At 39.9% G+C, this 15291-nt stretch overlaps 1 protein-coding gene across 3 annotated transcripts in view; it reads left to right on the top strand.

Annotated features, from left to right (window-relative positions):
• LOC126251525 (pyridoxal phosphate homeostasis protein) overlaps nt 1–10275 on the top strand; it is a 73572-nt gene extending 63297 nt beyond the window's left edge. For 2 of the 3 annotated variants that reach the window (XM_049952016.1, XM_049952014.1), the window contains one exon: nt 9491–10275. In XM_049952016.1, coding sequence (XP_049807973.1) covers nt 9491–9691 — 201 coding nt within the window. In that variant the 3' untranslated portion in view covers nt 9692–10275. The remainder of the gene's footprint in view (nt 1–9490) is intronic. The other variant, XM_049952015.1, reaches the window with a different exon arrangement.
• Nucleotides 10276–15291: the final 5016 nt, after the last annotated feature.

Below are 15291 nucleotides of genomic sequence, written 5' to 3'. Positions count from 1 at the left end.
GATCGCGTTTTCTGCCACAGGAACGATTACAAAATTGTTGAGGCTTTCGTGGCCACAGGAACGATTGTTGTAGTTACCTACTCAACGGCAACATCAATGGCACCATGTGGAGGAGATTCGGCGGTGACAGCAGAAGTGAAGGCTTCCCAGTCTGCCTTGCTTAACACCCATATGGGTATTTGTCTGTGGGCGTGATGCTGGGGGAGTGACAGGAAGATGGGTAAGTGGTCACTACCACAAAGGTCTTAATGTCTTCTCCATTGGATAGATGGGAGAAGGCCAGGACTGCAAACTGAGAGATCAATGGCCGAATATGTGCCATGTGCCACACTGAAATGTGTGGAGGCACCTGTATTGAAGAGGCAGAGGTCGAGTTGTGACAGTAAATTTTAGACCTCCCTACCTTGGCCATTAAGCATGACGCCACTCCACAAGCGGTTATGTGCGTTAAATCTCCCAAAATAATTTCCTACATAGGGAATTGATCAATCAGTGCAGCCAATACATTCAGGGGTACTGCACCGTCTGGAGGAAGATAAAAATTGCAGACAATTACTTCCTGCGTTGCCCTTATTGTCAGCCACAGTTCCAAGAGGGGTTTGAAGGGGCACAGGTTCACTGCATACTGAGTTCAGTCCACCCGACAATATTATAATTGCTATGGTTCCTGTAAAATTCCTTAGAGCCACGGAGGGCAGGGGTCCGCATTGCCGGGAACCAGGTTTCCTGGAGGGCAGCACAGAAAGCAGGTGTAAAGCTTAACAGTTGCCGTAGCTCAGCCAGGTGGTGGAAAGAACCACCGCAATTCACTGCAGGATTACGTGATCATGAGACTACTTTAAGACTAGTTTTTGATGAATCGATGAGTAGGTGCCATTCAGGTGAGTCATACTGCTTATCAAAGCAATGCAGGAGTCCTTCCACATCATTGCAAAAAACTAAATTTCCTTCTTTTGAGAAAAACTGTGTAAATTCTTTTTCTTGGTGTCTGTACCATGAAAATGAGGTGCCAAATGATAAAAGGTTTTTATTTTTTAATCTGGAACCTAACAGTTCGGCTGCATCTTTTGAAAGACCTAAATCTCTTACTAGATCATTGAGCTCACTTTGAGAAAATAGTTGAGGCCTTTCATCTTCGACTGAAGAAAAATCTGAGCTCAATTCACCCTGAGGAGGTAATGTAACTTCGTCCTCCAACTCAGTCCAGTATTGATCCAAACTGGAAGGTGGCTGTGGGATAGGTATTTCAGAACTATGGGGCACTGAGCGTGTAGCTGAGTCTAGGATAACGTATGCTGCTTTTGTTTTTTGAATTGAATCCCTTTACGCCAACTGAACAGAAGTAGCAGTCAGTGGTATGGTTTTTCTGCTCACGCCATATCATAGGAATTTCAAAAGAAAAAAGCATTTTTCTTACCCTTAAACCACAAACGAAGACCTTCTTCACATCTTCTGCACACCTTACGCAGGGCCCATGGTCTATCTCGGTCACCTAGTTTTAAATTAAAGTAAGCAAAATAAACTTCGCTCACAAAATCACTTATCTCTGTTTACTTTTAATCGTGTATTCACCACAGGTATAACAAAAATTGTTTGGAGAAATAACACAACCTTTTTTAGCCATGACTAGACAGAAACAGCACTTTTCTCTTGAATAGTAATATGTCTGCTGAGAGTTTCTCTTCATTTCGTGCGAGATACAAATTGTCATTTGACTTGTCGCAACACGATAAAACTGAACAATAAGATTGTTTGCATTTGCTTCTGATGTACAGGAGTACACAGTAAAATCTGCAAGTCGTAACAAAGAATAGTTAACATTGTAAATTTTTTAAGTTTATTTTATCAATTGTGACTGATATAATTTTTAAAAATTATTAAATTAAAAAACCACATAGGTTTATTACTAATGAACATAAATACTACAATACACAAAAAACCGATATGATAGATTTTTTGAATATTTTTCCTGTTTTTGGGAGTTCAAAACCTGTAAGAAAATGTTAAAAATTCCTATGCAGTTTTTTAGTCGCAGACCTGTGGTATCTTAATGGTGTGAAAAGTGGCAATTCTTGGTGAATAAGGAAAAGTGTGAGGTCGTCCACATGAGTCTGAAAAGAAATGTTAAATATCAGAAATAATAGAAACTTAAAGGCTGCCAGTTAGATAAGATATCTAGAAAATAAAAATATGAATAACATAAATTGTAACAAATGCATAGATAATGAAAGAGGAAGCCGTCTGGTAGAATTTTGCACAGAGCATAACTTAATCATAGCTAACACTTGGTTCAAGAATCATAAAAGAAGGTTGTATACATGGAAGAATCCTGGAGATACTAGAAGGTATCAGATAGATTTTATAATGGTAAGACAGAGATTTAGGAACCAGGTATTAAACTGTATGTGGACTCTGACCACAATCTTTTAGTTATGAACTGTAGATTAAAACTGAAGAAACTGCAAAAAGGTGAGAATTCAAGTAGATGGGACCTGGATAAACTGACTAAACCAGAGATTGTACGGAGTTTCGTGGAGAGCATAAGGGAACAATTGACACGAATGGGGGAAAGAAATAGAGTAGAAGAAGAATGGGTAGCTCTGAGAGATGAAGTAGTGAAGGTAGCAGAGGATCAAGTAGGTAAAAAGACGAGGGCTAATAGAAATCCTTGGGTAACAGAAGAAATATTGAATTTAATTGATGAAAGGAGTAAATATAAAAAGGCAGTAAATGATGCAGGCAAAAAGGAATACAAACATCTCAAAAATGAGATCGACAGGAAGTGCAAAATGGCTAAGCAGGGATGGCTAGAGGACAAATGTAAGGATGTAGAGGCTTCTCTCACTAGGGGTAAGATAGGTACTGCATTCAGGAAAATCGAAGAGACCTTTGGAGAAAAGAGAGCCACTTGTATGAATATCAAGAGCTCAGATGGAAACCCAGTTCTAAGCAAAGAAGGGAAAGCAGAAAGATGGAAGGAGTATATAGAGGGTCTATACAAGGGCTGTGTACTTGAGGACAATATTATGGAAATGGAAGAGGATGTAGATGAAGATGAAATGGGAGATATGATACTGCATGAAGAATTTGACAGAGCACTGAAAGACCTGAGTCGAAACAAGGCCCCGGGAGTAGACAACATTCCATTACAACTACTGACAGCCTTTGGAAAGCCAGTCCTGACAAAACCATCTGGTGAGCAAAATGTATGAGACAGGCGAAATACCCTCAGACTTCAAGAAGAATATAATAATTCCAATCCCAAAGAAAGCAGGTGTTGACAGATGTGAAAATTACCGAACTATCAGTTTAATAAGTCACAGCTGCAAAAATACTAACGCGAATTCTTTACAGATGAATGGAAAAACTGATAGAAGCTGACCTCGGGGAAGATCAGTTTGGATTATGCAAAAATGTTGGAACATGTGGCGCAATACTGACCCTACGACTTATCTTAGAAGAAAGATTAAGGAAAGGCAAACCTACGTTTCTAGCATTTGTAGACATAGAGAAACCTTTCGACAATGTTGACCTGTAATACTCTCTTTCGAATTCTGAAGGTGGCAGGGGTAAAATACAGGGAGCGGAGCGAAAGGCTATTTACAATTTGTACAGAAACCAGATGGCAGTTATGAGTCGAGGGGCAGGAAAGGGAAGCAGTGGTTGGGAAGGTCGTGAGACGGGGTTGTAGGCTCTCCCCAATGTTATTCAATCTGTATATTGAGCAAGCAGTGAAGGAAACAAAAGAAAAATTCGGAGTAGGTATTAAAATCCATGGAGAAGAAATAAAAATGTTTAGGTTCGCCGATGACATTGTAATTCTGTCAGAGGCAGCAAAGGACTTGGAAGAGCAGTTGAACGAAATGGACAGTGTCTTGAAAGGAGGATATAAGATGAACATCAACAAAAGCAAAACGAGGTTAATGGAATGTAGTCAAATTAAATCGGGTGATGCTGAGGGGATTAGATTAGGAAATGAGACACTTAAAGTAGTAAAGGAGTTTTGCTATTTAGGGAGTAAAATAACTGATGATGGTCGAAGTAGAGAGGATATAAAATGTAGACTGGCAATGGCAAGGAAAGCATTTCTGAAGAAGAAACATTTGTTAACATCGAGTATAGATTTAAGTGTCAGGAAGTCGTTTCTGAAAGTATTTGTATGGAGTGTAGCCATGTATGGAAGTGAAACATGGATGATAACCAGTTTGGACAAGAAGAGAATAGAAGCTTTCGAAATGTGGTGCTACAGAAGAATGCTGAAAATTAGGTGGGTAGATCACATAACTAATGAGGAGGTATTGAATAGAATTGGGGAGAAGAGGAGTTTGTGGCCCAACTTGACAAAAAGAAGGTACCAGTTAGTAGGACATGTTCTGAGGCATCAAGGGATCACAAATTTAGCATTAGAGGGCAACGTGGAGGGTAAAAATTGTAGAGGCAGACAAAGAGATAAATACACTAAGCAGATTCAGAAGGATGTAGGTTGCAGTAAGTACTGGGAGATGAAGAAGCTTGCACAGGATGGAGTAGCATGGAGAGCTGCATCAAACCAGTCTCAGGACTGAAGACAACAACAACAACAACAACAACAAAAACATAGATAATGTTGTGGGGAAGGCAAACGAAAGACTGTTTTATTGGTAGAACACTTAAGATGATGCAACAGTTGTTCTAAAGAGGTTGCCTGCATTGCACTTGTCCATTCCCTGCTAGAGTATTGCTGTGAAATATGTGATCATTACCAGATGGGATTGACGAAAGGCATCAAAAAGGTACAAAGATGGATAGCTTGTTTTGTATTATAACGAAATAGGGGAGAGAGTATTATGTACATGATCAACAAGTTGGGGTTGCCATCATTAAATTTAAGGTGTTTCTTGTTGCGGTGTGATCTTTTCACAAAGTTACAGTCACCAACTTTCTCCTCCAAATGTGAAAAAATTGTTTTTGTCACCAGCTGTCATAGGGAGAAATGATTCTCATAATAAAATAAGAGAAAGCTGAGCTTGTACAGAAAAATTTAAGTGTTCATTTTCCCACGTGCTGTTAGAGAGTAGAATAGTAGAGAAATAGCCTGAAGGTGGGTCAGAGAAGTATGATTTGCAGAGTAATCATGTAGGTATAGGTATAGACTAGAATGGAGACATGTTCAAAGAAATTATTAGTAGTAATGTGATGTTAGAGTACTGTATGTAAAGGGCTTGAGGAAACTCCTACATTTTATAAATGTCTCCATGAAAGTAGAGAAAAGACATCATATTTGGGTAAAAGTGATAACAGGGTGTATACGACCCGAGAGATCCAGGAAAAACCTGGGAATTTTTTCATCCAGGAGAAAACCGGGAAAAACCCCAGGAATTTTTTAGAATTCCGGGAACTTTTCCTTGTTTTAGTTAACAGTTAAATTTTTGTGATTTTGACTGGTAAGAACCAATACTCTAACGAAGGATATTACTGTATCCCGCTTCTGCAGAATAATGCTGCAGCAAAAAAAAAAAAAAACCATGAATGAGAGAAAGAAAAAATAAATAAATAAAACTTATGTCGAATAGGAAATGCGCCATATACAACAACAAAACACAGTGCTCATACAAGCGTCTGCGAACCAAAGTGTGTCAAAGGCTTTAGGAAGAATATGCAGTGCTTCCTAACAAATTTCCTTCGATGAGTGTGACATGACAGCTGTTAACATTTGATTCATTTGAGCAGTTGCGGGCAGGCTCTTGCGCATGCGCAGTTGAGTCGCCTAGGAGCAGTACTTCTCCCGCTTCTGGCTACAGATGTGTGGCTGGGCGCCACTATCTAAATTGCTCCGGTTCGGAAATATCGTAGATCCAGGGCTGACGCACAGAGCAGTCCAAGTTGTAATGGGGAGGTGGGTAGTCTCCACTTGACCTGTGTTTACGTTTAGTGATTTTGCTGTTTCCTCTTCGTTTATTGCCCTCACATTAAATGAAAACAAAATGGATTTCTGTGGTCAGGAGCTACCAAATGAATACGTTCGCATAATTACGGAAGGCTAAAATATGTTGTTAGTTTCAGGTTTTATTTCCAACTTTCTGACAGTCAAGCATTAATCACCTTGCAGAACAATGAAGTTATTTTTGTCAGTTTGCCAAAGAGATTTGGCTTTTATTAATACGAGGGCCGTTCAGAAAGTAACCTCCGGTTGATTTAAAAAAATACACCAAGTTAAATAAAAATATTTTAATATATACATCTTACAACTACATCTTTGCACTATTTTTCTACATAGTCTCCATAGCGATTGAGGCACTTATCGTATCTCTTCACAAGCTTTGAAATTCCTTCTGCATAAAAATCACCCGCTTGTGCCTGGAGCCAGCCTGTGACCGCATCTTTGAGCTCTTCGTCGTCATCAAACCGCTGTGACCCGAGCCATTTCTTCAAATGCATGAAGAGGTGATAATCACTTGGCGCCAGGTCTGGGCTGTAAGGTGGATGGTTGATAACGTCCCCACTTGAAGGACTCAAGAAGGGCCGTTGTTCTGCGAGCAGAGTGAGGACGGGCGTTATCGTGCAAAAAAACGATACCGGAAGTCAGCATACCACGGCGTTTGTTCTGTATAGCCCGTCGTAACTTTTTTATTGTTTCACAGTACACGTCTTGATTAATGGTCGTACCACGTTCCATGAATTCAACCAACAACACCCCTTTGGCATCCCAAAACACCGTTGCCATCAGTTTTCTGGCAGAAAAATCTTGCGAGGCTTTTCTTGGTTTGGTAGGCGAATTTGAATGTGCCCACATCTTTGATTGTTCTTTTGTCTCAGGGTTCACGTACTTAATCCAGGTTTCGTCACCGGTCACGATTCTGTGTAACAATGGTTCTCCTTCGTCCTCATAACGTGGCTCCAGGCACAAGCGGGTGATTTTTATGCAGAAGGAATTTCAAAGCTTGTGAAGAGATACGATAAGTGCCTCAATCGCTATGGAGACTATGTAGAAAAATAGTGCAAAGATGTAGTTGTAAGATGTATATATTAAAATATTTTTATTTAACTTGGTGTATTTTTTTAAATCAACCGGAGGTTACTTTCTGAACGGCCCTCGTATTTTGCGCTGAGGCAGTCAATTTATTTGAAACGAAGTGTTTAATTTCACACTGTTGGCTAGTTTCAACTGTTCGCTGCATTTAAAGGTATGTTTTCCATCTTCTAGCTCATATGGCATTATGCCATAATAAACAACCAAACATGAGATAATACAGTACTGGTACTCGAGAAAATATGCATCCGAATCTGAACATACGATTGTGCACTTTAAGCTGAATTATGCATTTAGTATAGTTTACGAAATTCGATGTTCCTGAAGTATCCTTTGATGTCTTGTTTCTTTTCTGACATAATGCAAGATCTTTCAATATTTTACACGTACAAACATGCGGGCTTCCTGCGTCATCGTAGCTGCGCTGGCGCAGTGACGCCTGCTATCTGGCACTCTCTGGCAACTGCTGAATCGAACCAATTTCTAACAGGTCGCAGGAAAATATTGCAAATGGTGGTTTGAAAAGTGTTACTTTAAAAGTAAATTTCCTTTTACGCAAGATGAACTATGTGCGAGAATGTACAATGAATTTCTTAAATCACAGTGTGTTTGACTCTCACTTAAAAATCAACTCTTTGAGGACGACCATCTAGAAGAATTTCGAGCCCAGAAGATCAGACATTTACATAGTTATTAAAAATTTTACTGGCACATTTGTGTGATGTGTCTTAAAGTGTAACATGCGCAAAATGATAAATATTATATGTGGAAGCTTAGCTTCTCTTGCAGCTTATTAATCTTAGAGACCAATATTATTTGTGAAGGCTTTGTTTTTCTTCTAACAAAACTATGTATGTTAATTTAAAGCATTAACTTTTCTTTTTGTGTGTTCGCACTACTTAAGTGATCTTGCTATTGGTTGACTACACTACGTGTCCTGTGCTGTTATCAGCTGCCTAGATCATGAGACATGAGCTGTGACTGGCTTACAAAAGTGCGTCGCACTCTCGATTTCATTGCTTCGGAAAGTAGCATGCGGTGTTTGGTGCAATTCGAATTTATACCTCTGTAAAACGAAGAAATGCAGCAGTGTACATGTTGCTGCACATCAAAGATCTTTCCAAAACGTATCCCCCCCCCCTCTCGGTTTCATTTTCTAAAGTGCCGGCAAATTCTACGTCTGTGTAGAAAACCATAAACATTCTAAGGATTGATAAGTTTTTACAGTGCCGAGGAAAAGTATACTGTCATTTAACACGGAGTATTTTCAACCGGGAAATCTGGGAATTTTTATTCCTTGTCCACGTATACACCGTGGATAATTTTTTGAGATTAGTCAAATATGAGAGTTCTAAATTAACGAAGTGCAAAAAATGCCAGACTTGCTAGAGTGTAATGATACTGTAGCAAGTGAATTGCATTTCCACATGCCCTGTGACAATGAAAACAGACTTAAAATACATGTTACCTACTCTGGCAAGCTATGGTTTCCTACTCTCTGCATGGTGAAGAAATGTTGATAGTCAATTAGATGAAGTGTTGCGCGTACGAGTGCTTTGTATCAAAATGTTCAAGCAAATAAAATTCACCGCCCCCCCCCCCCCCCCTCACCCCTGCTTCCTGCAAAGAAAATGCTTTTTTATGATTGATAAGTAATCTCTCAGTGACAAACCATACAGTGAAGCAGTGTGTAGAGATTAATAATGATAAACTTAAGCTTGTGTATACAATAAATATGAATTTTAAAAGAAAAAGCTTTTCTGTTGTATGGCTAGCTCACTGCCATGGTGACTTGCATGCCATTGAATTACTCCTGTACGTACATACACGAAAATGGCAAAAAAATGTGAAAAATTTCATCAAAGACTTAAGGAACATGCCCAAAGCTGCATAAATAAATAATATGCAGTTGTTATGCTTTAGTGAAGCAGAAATTTAAAAGACTACAGTACAGCGAGTGAATTGAGGCAGTCCAATCAACACAGTATATTGCACTGATACTGTTGATAGTTCTATTTATTTTATAGAATTAAATTTGCAACACAGCTATTACTGTGGCCAGTGTCCAGTAAGGAACATAACTGGTAAGATATAAAAAAAAAATTTCTAGCAACTTTCAAGTATGCAGTTTGTGTGCTTACTTTTCTCAATTTTGGTAATATTTTGAAGTGGAGTGTACCTGTATTTCCCCTTCCTTAAGTGATCACAATATTTATGTCAACAAACACACTGACCATTGTTAAAGATTCATCGGATAATCTATACCATGGAGTGCCCTCATTTCATTTGTACATTTTGCATATTTCAGAAGTGTTGCCATACAGCATTTTAATTAGCATTATGTACTGATGAACTTGCATTAACTTGATTTAATATTTTGATTGAACAAATACATAAAATTTTGTCCACATCAAACCTGCTTTCAAGAATATTTATCAGTGTAGTCATCTTGATGTTTTTATATTTCTTTTTGATTTTCAGATCGAGCTTGGTAGCACAAATGTTAGAGTGGGGAGTTCTATATTTGGTGCAAGACAGAAGAAGGATAGTAATTCTGACAAGAAAGATAGTAATTCTGACAAGAAAGATAGTAATTCTGACAAGAAAGATAGTAATTCTGACAAGAAAGACTTGGAGCAAGACTTTGCTGAAATGACACTTAAAAAAGCAGGAGGGAATTAACAATATTTTAACTGCTTTGAACATTAATTCAACAATGTGATATTAAACAGCCAAATTTCCACTGTGAAGTGTTGATACTATGTGTTCTGAGTTTGCTGTCGAAATCATTCTCTTCTATTGCTTGCACACCATAACTAAAGTGTCAAGTTTTTTTGGCACTGTATGGATAAACAGATGTGGAATTGTGGCATTTTTTTTTGTAAAAACTGTTACATTCCTGGCAAGTGCTAGGAATTTTGTGTTGATAGAAATTGTAAATGCGTATCAGTTTTTTCATTGGGCTTTGCTGTTATCATTACTATGTCCATGTAGAGACGTGTCATTCTTGAAGATTTGTTCGCTGTGTTGGTACTGTTGATATATGTTTTTCCTGTCAGTTACCACTAGTGGTTAATACTTGGTGGCTTGAAAGTTCCTGTGAAATCTGTAATGGATATTGTATGGGAGTCCAGTATAACTATTACTCTGTAAATAATAGTATCTGTAATTGTTGAGCATGTACTTCCCAGTAGTGTGTGTTTTACTGTAACAATGTAACATATTCCTTTTCGTGACCTACATGGAATTAAATTGCCAAAAATTAATTTATTTCCTACTTATTTATTTTTGATGAACCCATTTACATGAAAATAGATGTTTGATAAATGCTGAAACTGTTAAGTAGAACAGTTTTTGCTGTATCTCTTTTCAGGTTTTATATGTAAGTTTCTGTATAAATTGAAACACATTCACAGATTCCTCAAAAATTTTGTTTAGTGATTGTTAGATCCACCAGGAAGACAACTTTCCGAACAACTTGCTTAATGTTTCAAATGCAGCAAATGGAATACTTCTGGTGAGTGTTTGACATCCAAAAAGTTACCAGACTGCATCCAATGCAGTAACATTACTGTAACAGTGTCTATAATATAAGGAGGTTGCAGAGGAAATGCGCAATAGTGCACAGAAGTGGGCCAGACAACCTAGCAGCCAGTAGATTCATTCTGCTGATTTCATCGGGGAGGTCAGTGGAACTTCTTTCGTAGTATGTTTGCTGATGTTATCTGTTTTTCATTATGGATTAGAGTAAGGAGGCTGACAGAAGTATTCAAATAACATATTACTTTACACTGCATAGCAAGAGAAACAATCAATTTTTGAAAACATACTGTAATTGGATAAATAAAAAATCTACTCGTAGTTGGCAGCAGGAAAATACACACATAAATCTAATTAAATTTGCAAGCTTTTGGTGCTAGTGGCCCTTTCTTCTGGCAGAAGAGTTGAAGGGGAAGGAAGAGGGGTGAAGAAAAGAAGGCTGGTCGTCTAGAAAATGCAGTGTGTTCAGAAAAAGTCACCCAGAACATGGGGTCAGGGGAGACTTAACGGGCAGGATGAGAAGGAAAGATCGTTGGGATTTGAAAACCTGAGAGCTTAAAGGTGGAAGGTAGGGTAATAAGCAGGACGGGGATTACTGACAAAACAGCATACAGGCGTTAGTAAGAGCAGAAGCTAAGAACGAGTTAATAAGAGCAGAAAGCTAAGAACGTTGTGTGTTAGAGGTTTGGGGAAAGGGGGGGGGGGAGGGGGGGGGTGAAATATAGACATGTAAGAAAATGAAAGCTGCAGAAAACAAGAAGTGAGTGAAGTAAGGAATAGTTGCTATGAAGAAATGCTGAGACCAAAGAAATTATAAATTAAGACCTGGTGGGTGGTGAGAACCGAGGACATGTTTTAATGCCAGTTCCCACCAACAGAGTACTAAGATAGTAGTGTCTGGGGAAGAATCGCGATGGCATGTGTGATGAAACAGGCATCAAGGTCATGACTTGTCATGTTGTAGAGCATGCTATGGAGCAGGATATTGTGTTTTGCCAGTATACTCTCTCTGTTTATGCCCATTCATCCTAACTGATAAATTAGTGGTGGTCATGCTGATGTAAAAGGCCGAACAGGGTTTATATAACAGCTGGTATACAATGTGTAGTTTCTTGAGTGGCTCTCCCTTCGATAGTACATGTTTTCTCAGTTACAGGGCTGGTGTAGACGATGGTAGGAGGGTCAGCTACACACTTCTGTTCACTTTAAATCTGCTAACAAGGGAACCTCCCCATCGCACCCCCCTCAGATTTAGTTATAAGTTGGCACAGTGGATAGGCCTTGAAAAACTGAACCCAGATCAATCGAGAAAACGGGAAGAAGTTGTGTGGAACCATGAAAAAAATAAGCAAAATATACAAACTGAGTAGTCCATGTGTAAGATATGCAACATCAAGGACAGTGTGAGCTCAGGAGCGCCGTGGTCCTGTGGTTAGCATGAGCTGCTGTGGAATGAGAGGTCCCTGGTTCAAGTCTTCCCTCGAGTGAAAAGTTTACTTTTTTTATTTTTACAAAGTTATGATCTGTCCGTTCGTTCATTGACATCTCTGTTCACTGTAATAAGTTTAGTGTCTGTTTTGCAACCGAACCGCAAAACCGTGCGACTAGTAGACGAAAGGACATGTCTCTCCAATGGGAACCGAAAACATTTGATCGCAAGGACATAGGTCAACTGGTTCCTCCACAGGAAAACACGTCTGATATATTCTATACAACACTAGTGATGGCATGTGCGTCACGTGACAGGAATATGTTGTCGACCCACCTAGCTTGTACACTTGGCAAATGGGTAAAAAGATTCTTCTACCTTGCCCGATTTAGGTTTTCTTGTGGATGTGATAATCACTCCCAAAAAAAGTGATGAAAACATAAGCGTTTGTCACGTAAACTGCAACAAATTAATGTAACAGTTTCACAGTCGCACAGTTTTCCCTGTGCTCTGTCAAAACATATGTTTTTAATGTTTTCAAATTTTTCTGTGTGTAGACCGTCAAAGCCTGCATACGTCCAAGCAAATCTGAACATGTCCTGGAATTTTGGAGAGCAAAGTTGATTATGTGTGAGTGCCTGAACTTTGATAATTGTCTGAAAATAAAAAATTGAACTTTTCACTTGAGGGAAGACTTGAATGAAGGACCTCTCGTTCTGCAGCTGTTCACGCTAACCACGGCGCTCATGACCTCACACTAGCCTTGATGATGTTGCATATCTTGCGCATGGACAACTCAGTTTGTATATTTTGCTTATTTTTTTCATAATTCCACACAACTTCTTCCTGTTTTCTCGATTGATCTGTGTTCAGTTTTTCAAGGCCTATCCACTGTGCCAACTTATAACTAAATCTGAGGGGGTGCGATGGGGAGGTTCCTTTGTAAGAAACAGTAGATACATTCAACAGTCACCATTCTTTCCATGTCTAACGTTCCTTTCCGTACAACCTTGGCATTCGAGGCGAACATATTGGCTCAGATGCAGATGCTTTACAGCAATACACCACGACTCTCACCTCAACCTTCAGTGGACATAATTACCCCATAAGCTTAGTTAAAAAACAGATTTCCTGGACCACCACATCAAATCCTGGTATCGCTGTACACTCCAAAAACAAAAACCAAAAAGGGTGTAGGAGTGCACCCCCTTGTCACTCAATATTATCGTGGTCTTGAACGTATTAATCAGCTACTGTGACAATGCTATGTCTTCCAAAAATCGTGCTTTGAGAGGAGGTCCATTTTCTCGGACATTTTGCCCGCCACATGTTGAACAGATTTTCTTCGCCATTCCAATCTCCACAATATCCTTATTAGACACTATTCTCCTTCTGCACCCCTCTCTTTACCATATGGCACCTCCCCTTGTGACCACCCCAAATGTAAGACTTGACCTGTGCACAATCTAACCATCAGATATACCAGCCCTGTAACTGGCAAATAATATACTATCAAAGGTGGAGCCACCTGTGAAATGAAATGACACACCATATACCAGCTGTTATGTAAACACTGTTCAGCCTTTTACATCAGCATGACTGCCACTAACTTATCATTTAGAGTGAATGGGCTTAGGTACAGAGAGTATAATGGCAACGCACAATACTGTTGTAGAGCATGCTCTGCAACATGACAGTCATAATCTCGGTGCCTGTTTCACAACACATGCCATCTGGATTCTTCCCCCAGACACCTGTTTCTCAGAACTCTGCAGGTGGGAACTAATGCTACAAAATGTTCTTGGTTCTAATCACCCATAATTTGTTAATTTCCATGGTCTCGGCATTTTTTCACAGTAACTATTACTTTCTCCACTCCCTCTAAGTTTTCTTTGTGTTTCATTTTCTGACATATCTATTTTTCTCCAACCCCCTCCCACATCTGCCACATGCAATGCTCTTAGCTTTTCGCTCGTATTAACTCGTGGACAATGCTTCAGCAGTAATTTCTGTCTTGCATATTACCGTATCTTCCACCTTTAAGCTCTCAGGTTTTCAAATTTAATGCAGTACAGTTCCCAACAATGTCTTTGCTTCTCACCCTGTCAGGTAAATTTCCCCTGGGGTGGGGTTCTGGGCAACTTCTCCAAACATTCCCAATTTCCTAACACCCCTCTTTCGCAGCCCCTCTTTCGCAGCCCCTCTTTCGCAGCCCCTCTTTCGCAGCCCCTTCTGTCAGGAGGTGCCACTGGATCTGAATGCTAGCAAATTCAGATACATTTATTTGTGTGTTCTCCTGCAACCACTTGCTGAGTAAAATTTTTATCCATCTGTCGTGTCCCACTGATGTGTCCTGAGAGGGAGTGGAAGGACTGCGTTGGTGCGCGTCAGAGAACTTACTTGGCATGAGGTCTCGGTGGTGTGGGCCGCCAACTCCTCACTGCTCCATTGTAGAGAAGGCTGCAAGGTGAGCTAGAGTACGGAACTCGGATAGGATCTTAGGGAAGCTTTCATTTATGAACACACGATTATACTGGAAGTACCCCTGGCACTTGTGATTTAAATAAGATTCTATATACAGTCTCCAATGATTGTCTATCTGGCTATGCAGTTGCCATCCCTAACTTCCCAAACCTAAGTCCTAATACAGCAGAGGCGAGCGCACCAGACTAAGTGTCAGCTGTGTCGATTCAGCCTAAGTCCCTGCTTGTTGCTGTGCTCAATACTCTCCTGCAACTCTTGCAGCATCCCAACGCCGACTAACGTGGACCGGCGTCCTAGGTACCTCACTCCATCACTCTCCTTCGATCTAGCGGCTATCCGCTTTTATAGGGGGTAGTGCACCCGGCACCACTTGTTCTAGAAGGTTCTACCACCCCCGAACTTTGAGCCCTGAGTAGGCTAGTCATGCGGCAGCATGTGATGCCTACGTGATGAACTAGCCATTCTCCACTGTTTGCTGTGTCCAAGGGTTGCCACTAACTGTGCTTGAGCCTTGTGATACTGCATACTCCGCTCTTGTTAGTTGAGTACACATTACACATGAGATAGTCTGGTCACGTCCGCCTCGCTTGATCTGTAGCAATAATTTTCCAGCCTACAGCCTACATGATTTTAATTCTATCTTCTACTATTCGCGACACCTCCCCTTCCCCAGGGGAAAATCTTGTAAGCTCGGTCCCTCGAGATTACAAAATTTTCGTTTTTTACTCGCGGTGCCAGTAAAACTTACCAGTCTTTATTGCCATCAAGACTTGACATTATAAACATGAAAAATACATGGCACAAAAATAAAAAAAACACAAAAAGTTAT

Source organism: Schistocerca nitens, chromosome 4 (genome assembly GCF_023898315.1).
Source record: "Schistocerca nitens isolate TAMUIC-IGC-003100 chromosome 4, iqSchNite1.1, whole genome shotgun sequence".
NCBI lineage: Eukaryota > Metazoa > Arthropoda > Insecta > Orthoptera > Acrididae > Schistocerca > Schistocerca nitens.
The sequence above is the reverse complement of the archived record's forward strand: the minus strand, read 5'-3'. Positions and strand labels throughout refer to the sequence as shown.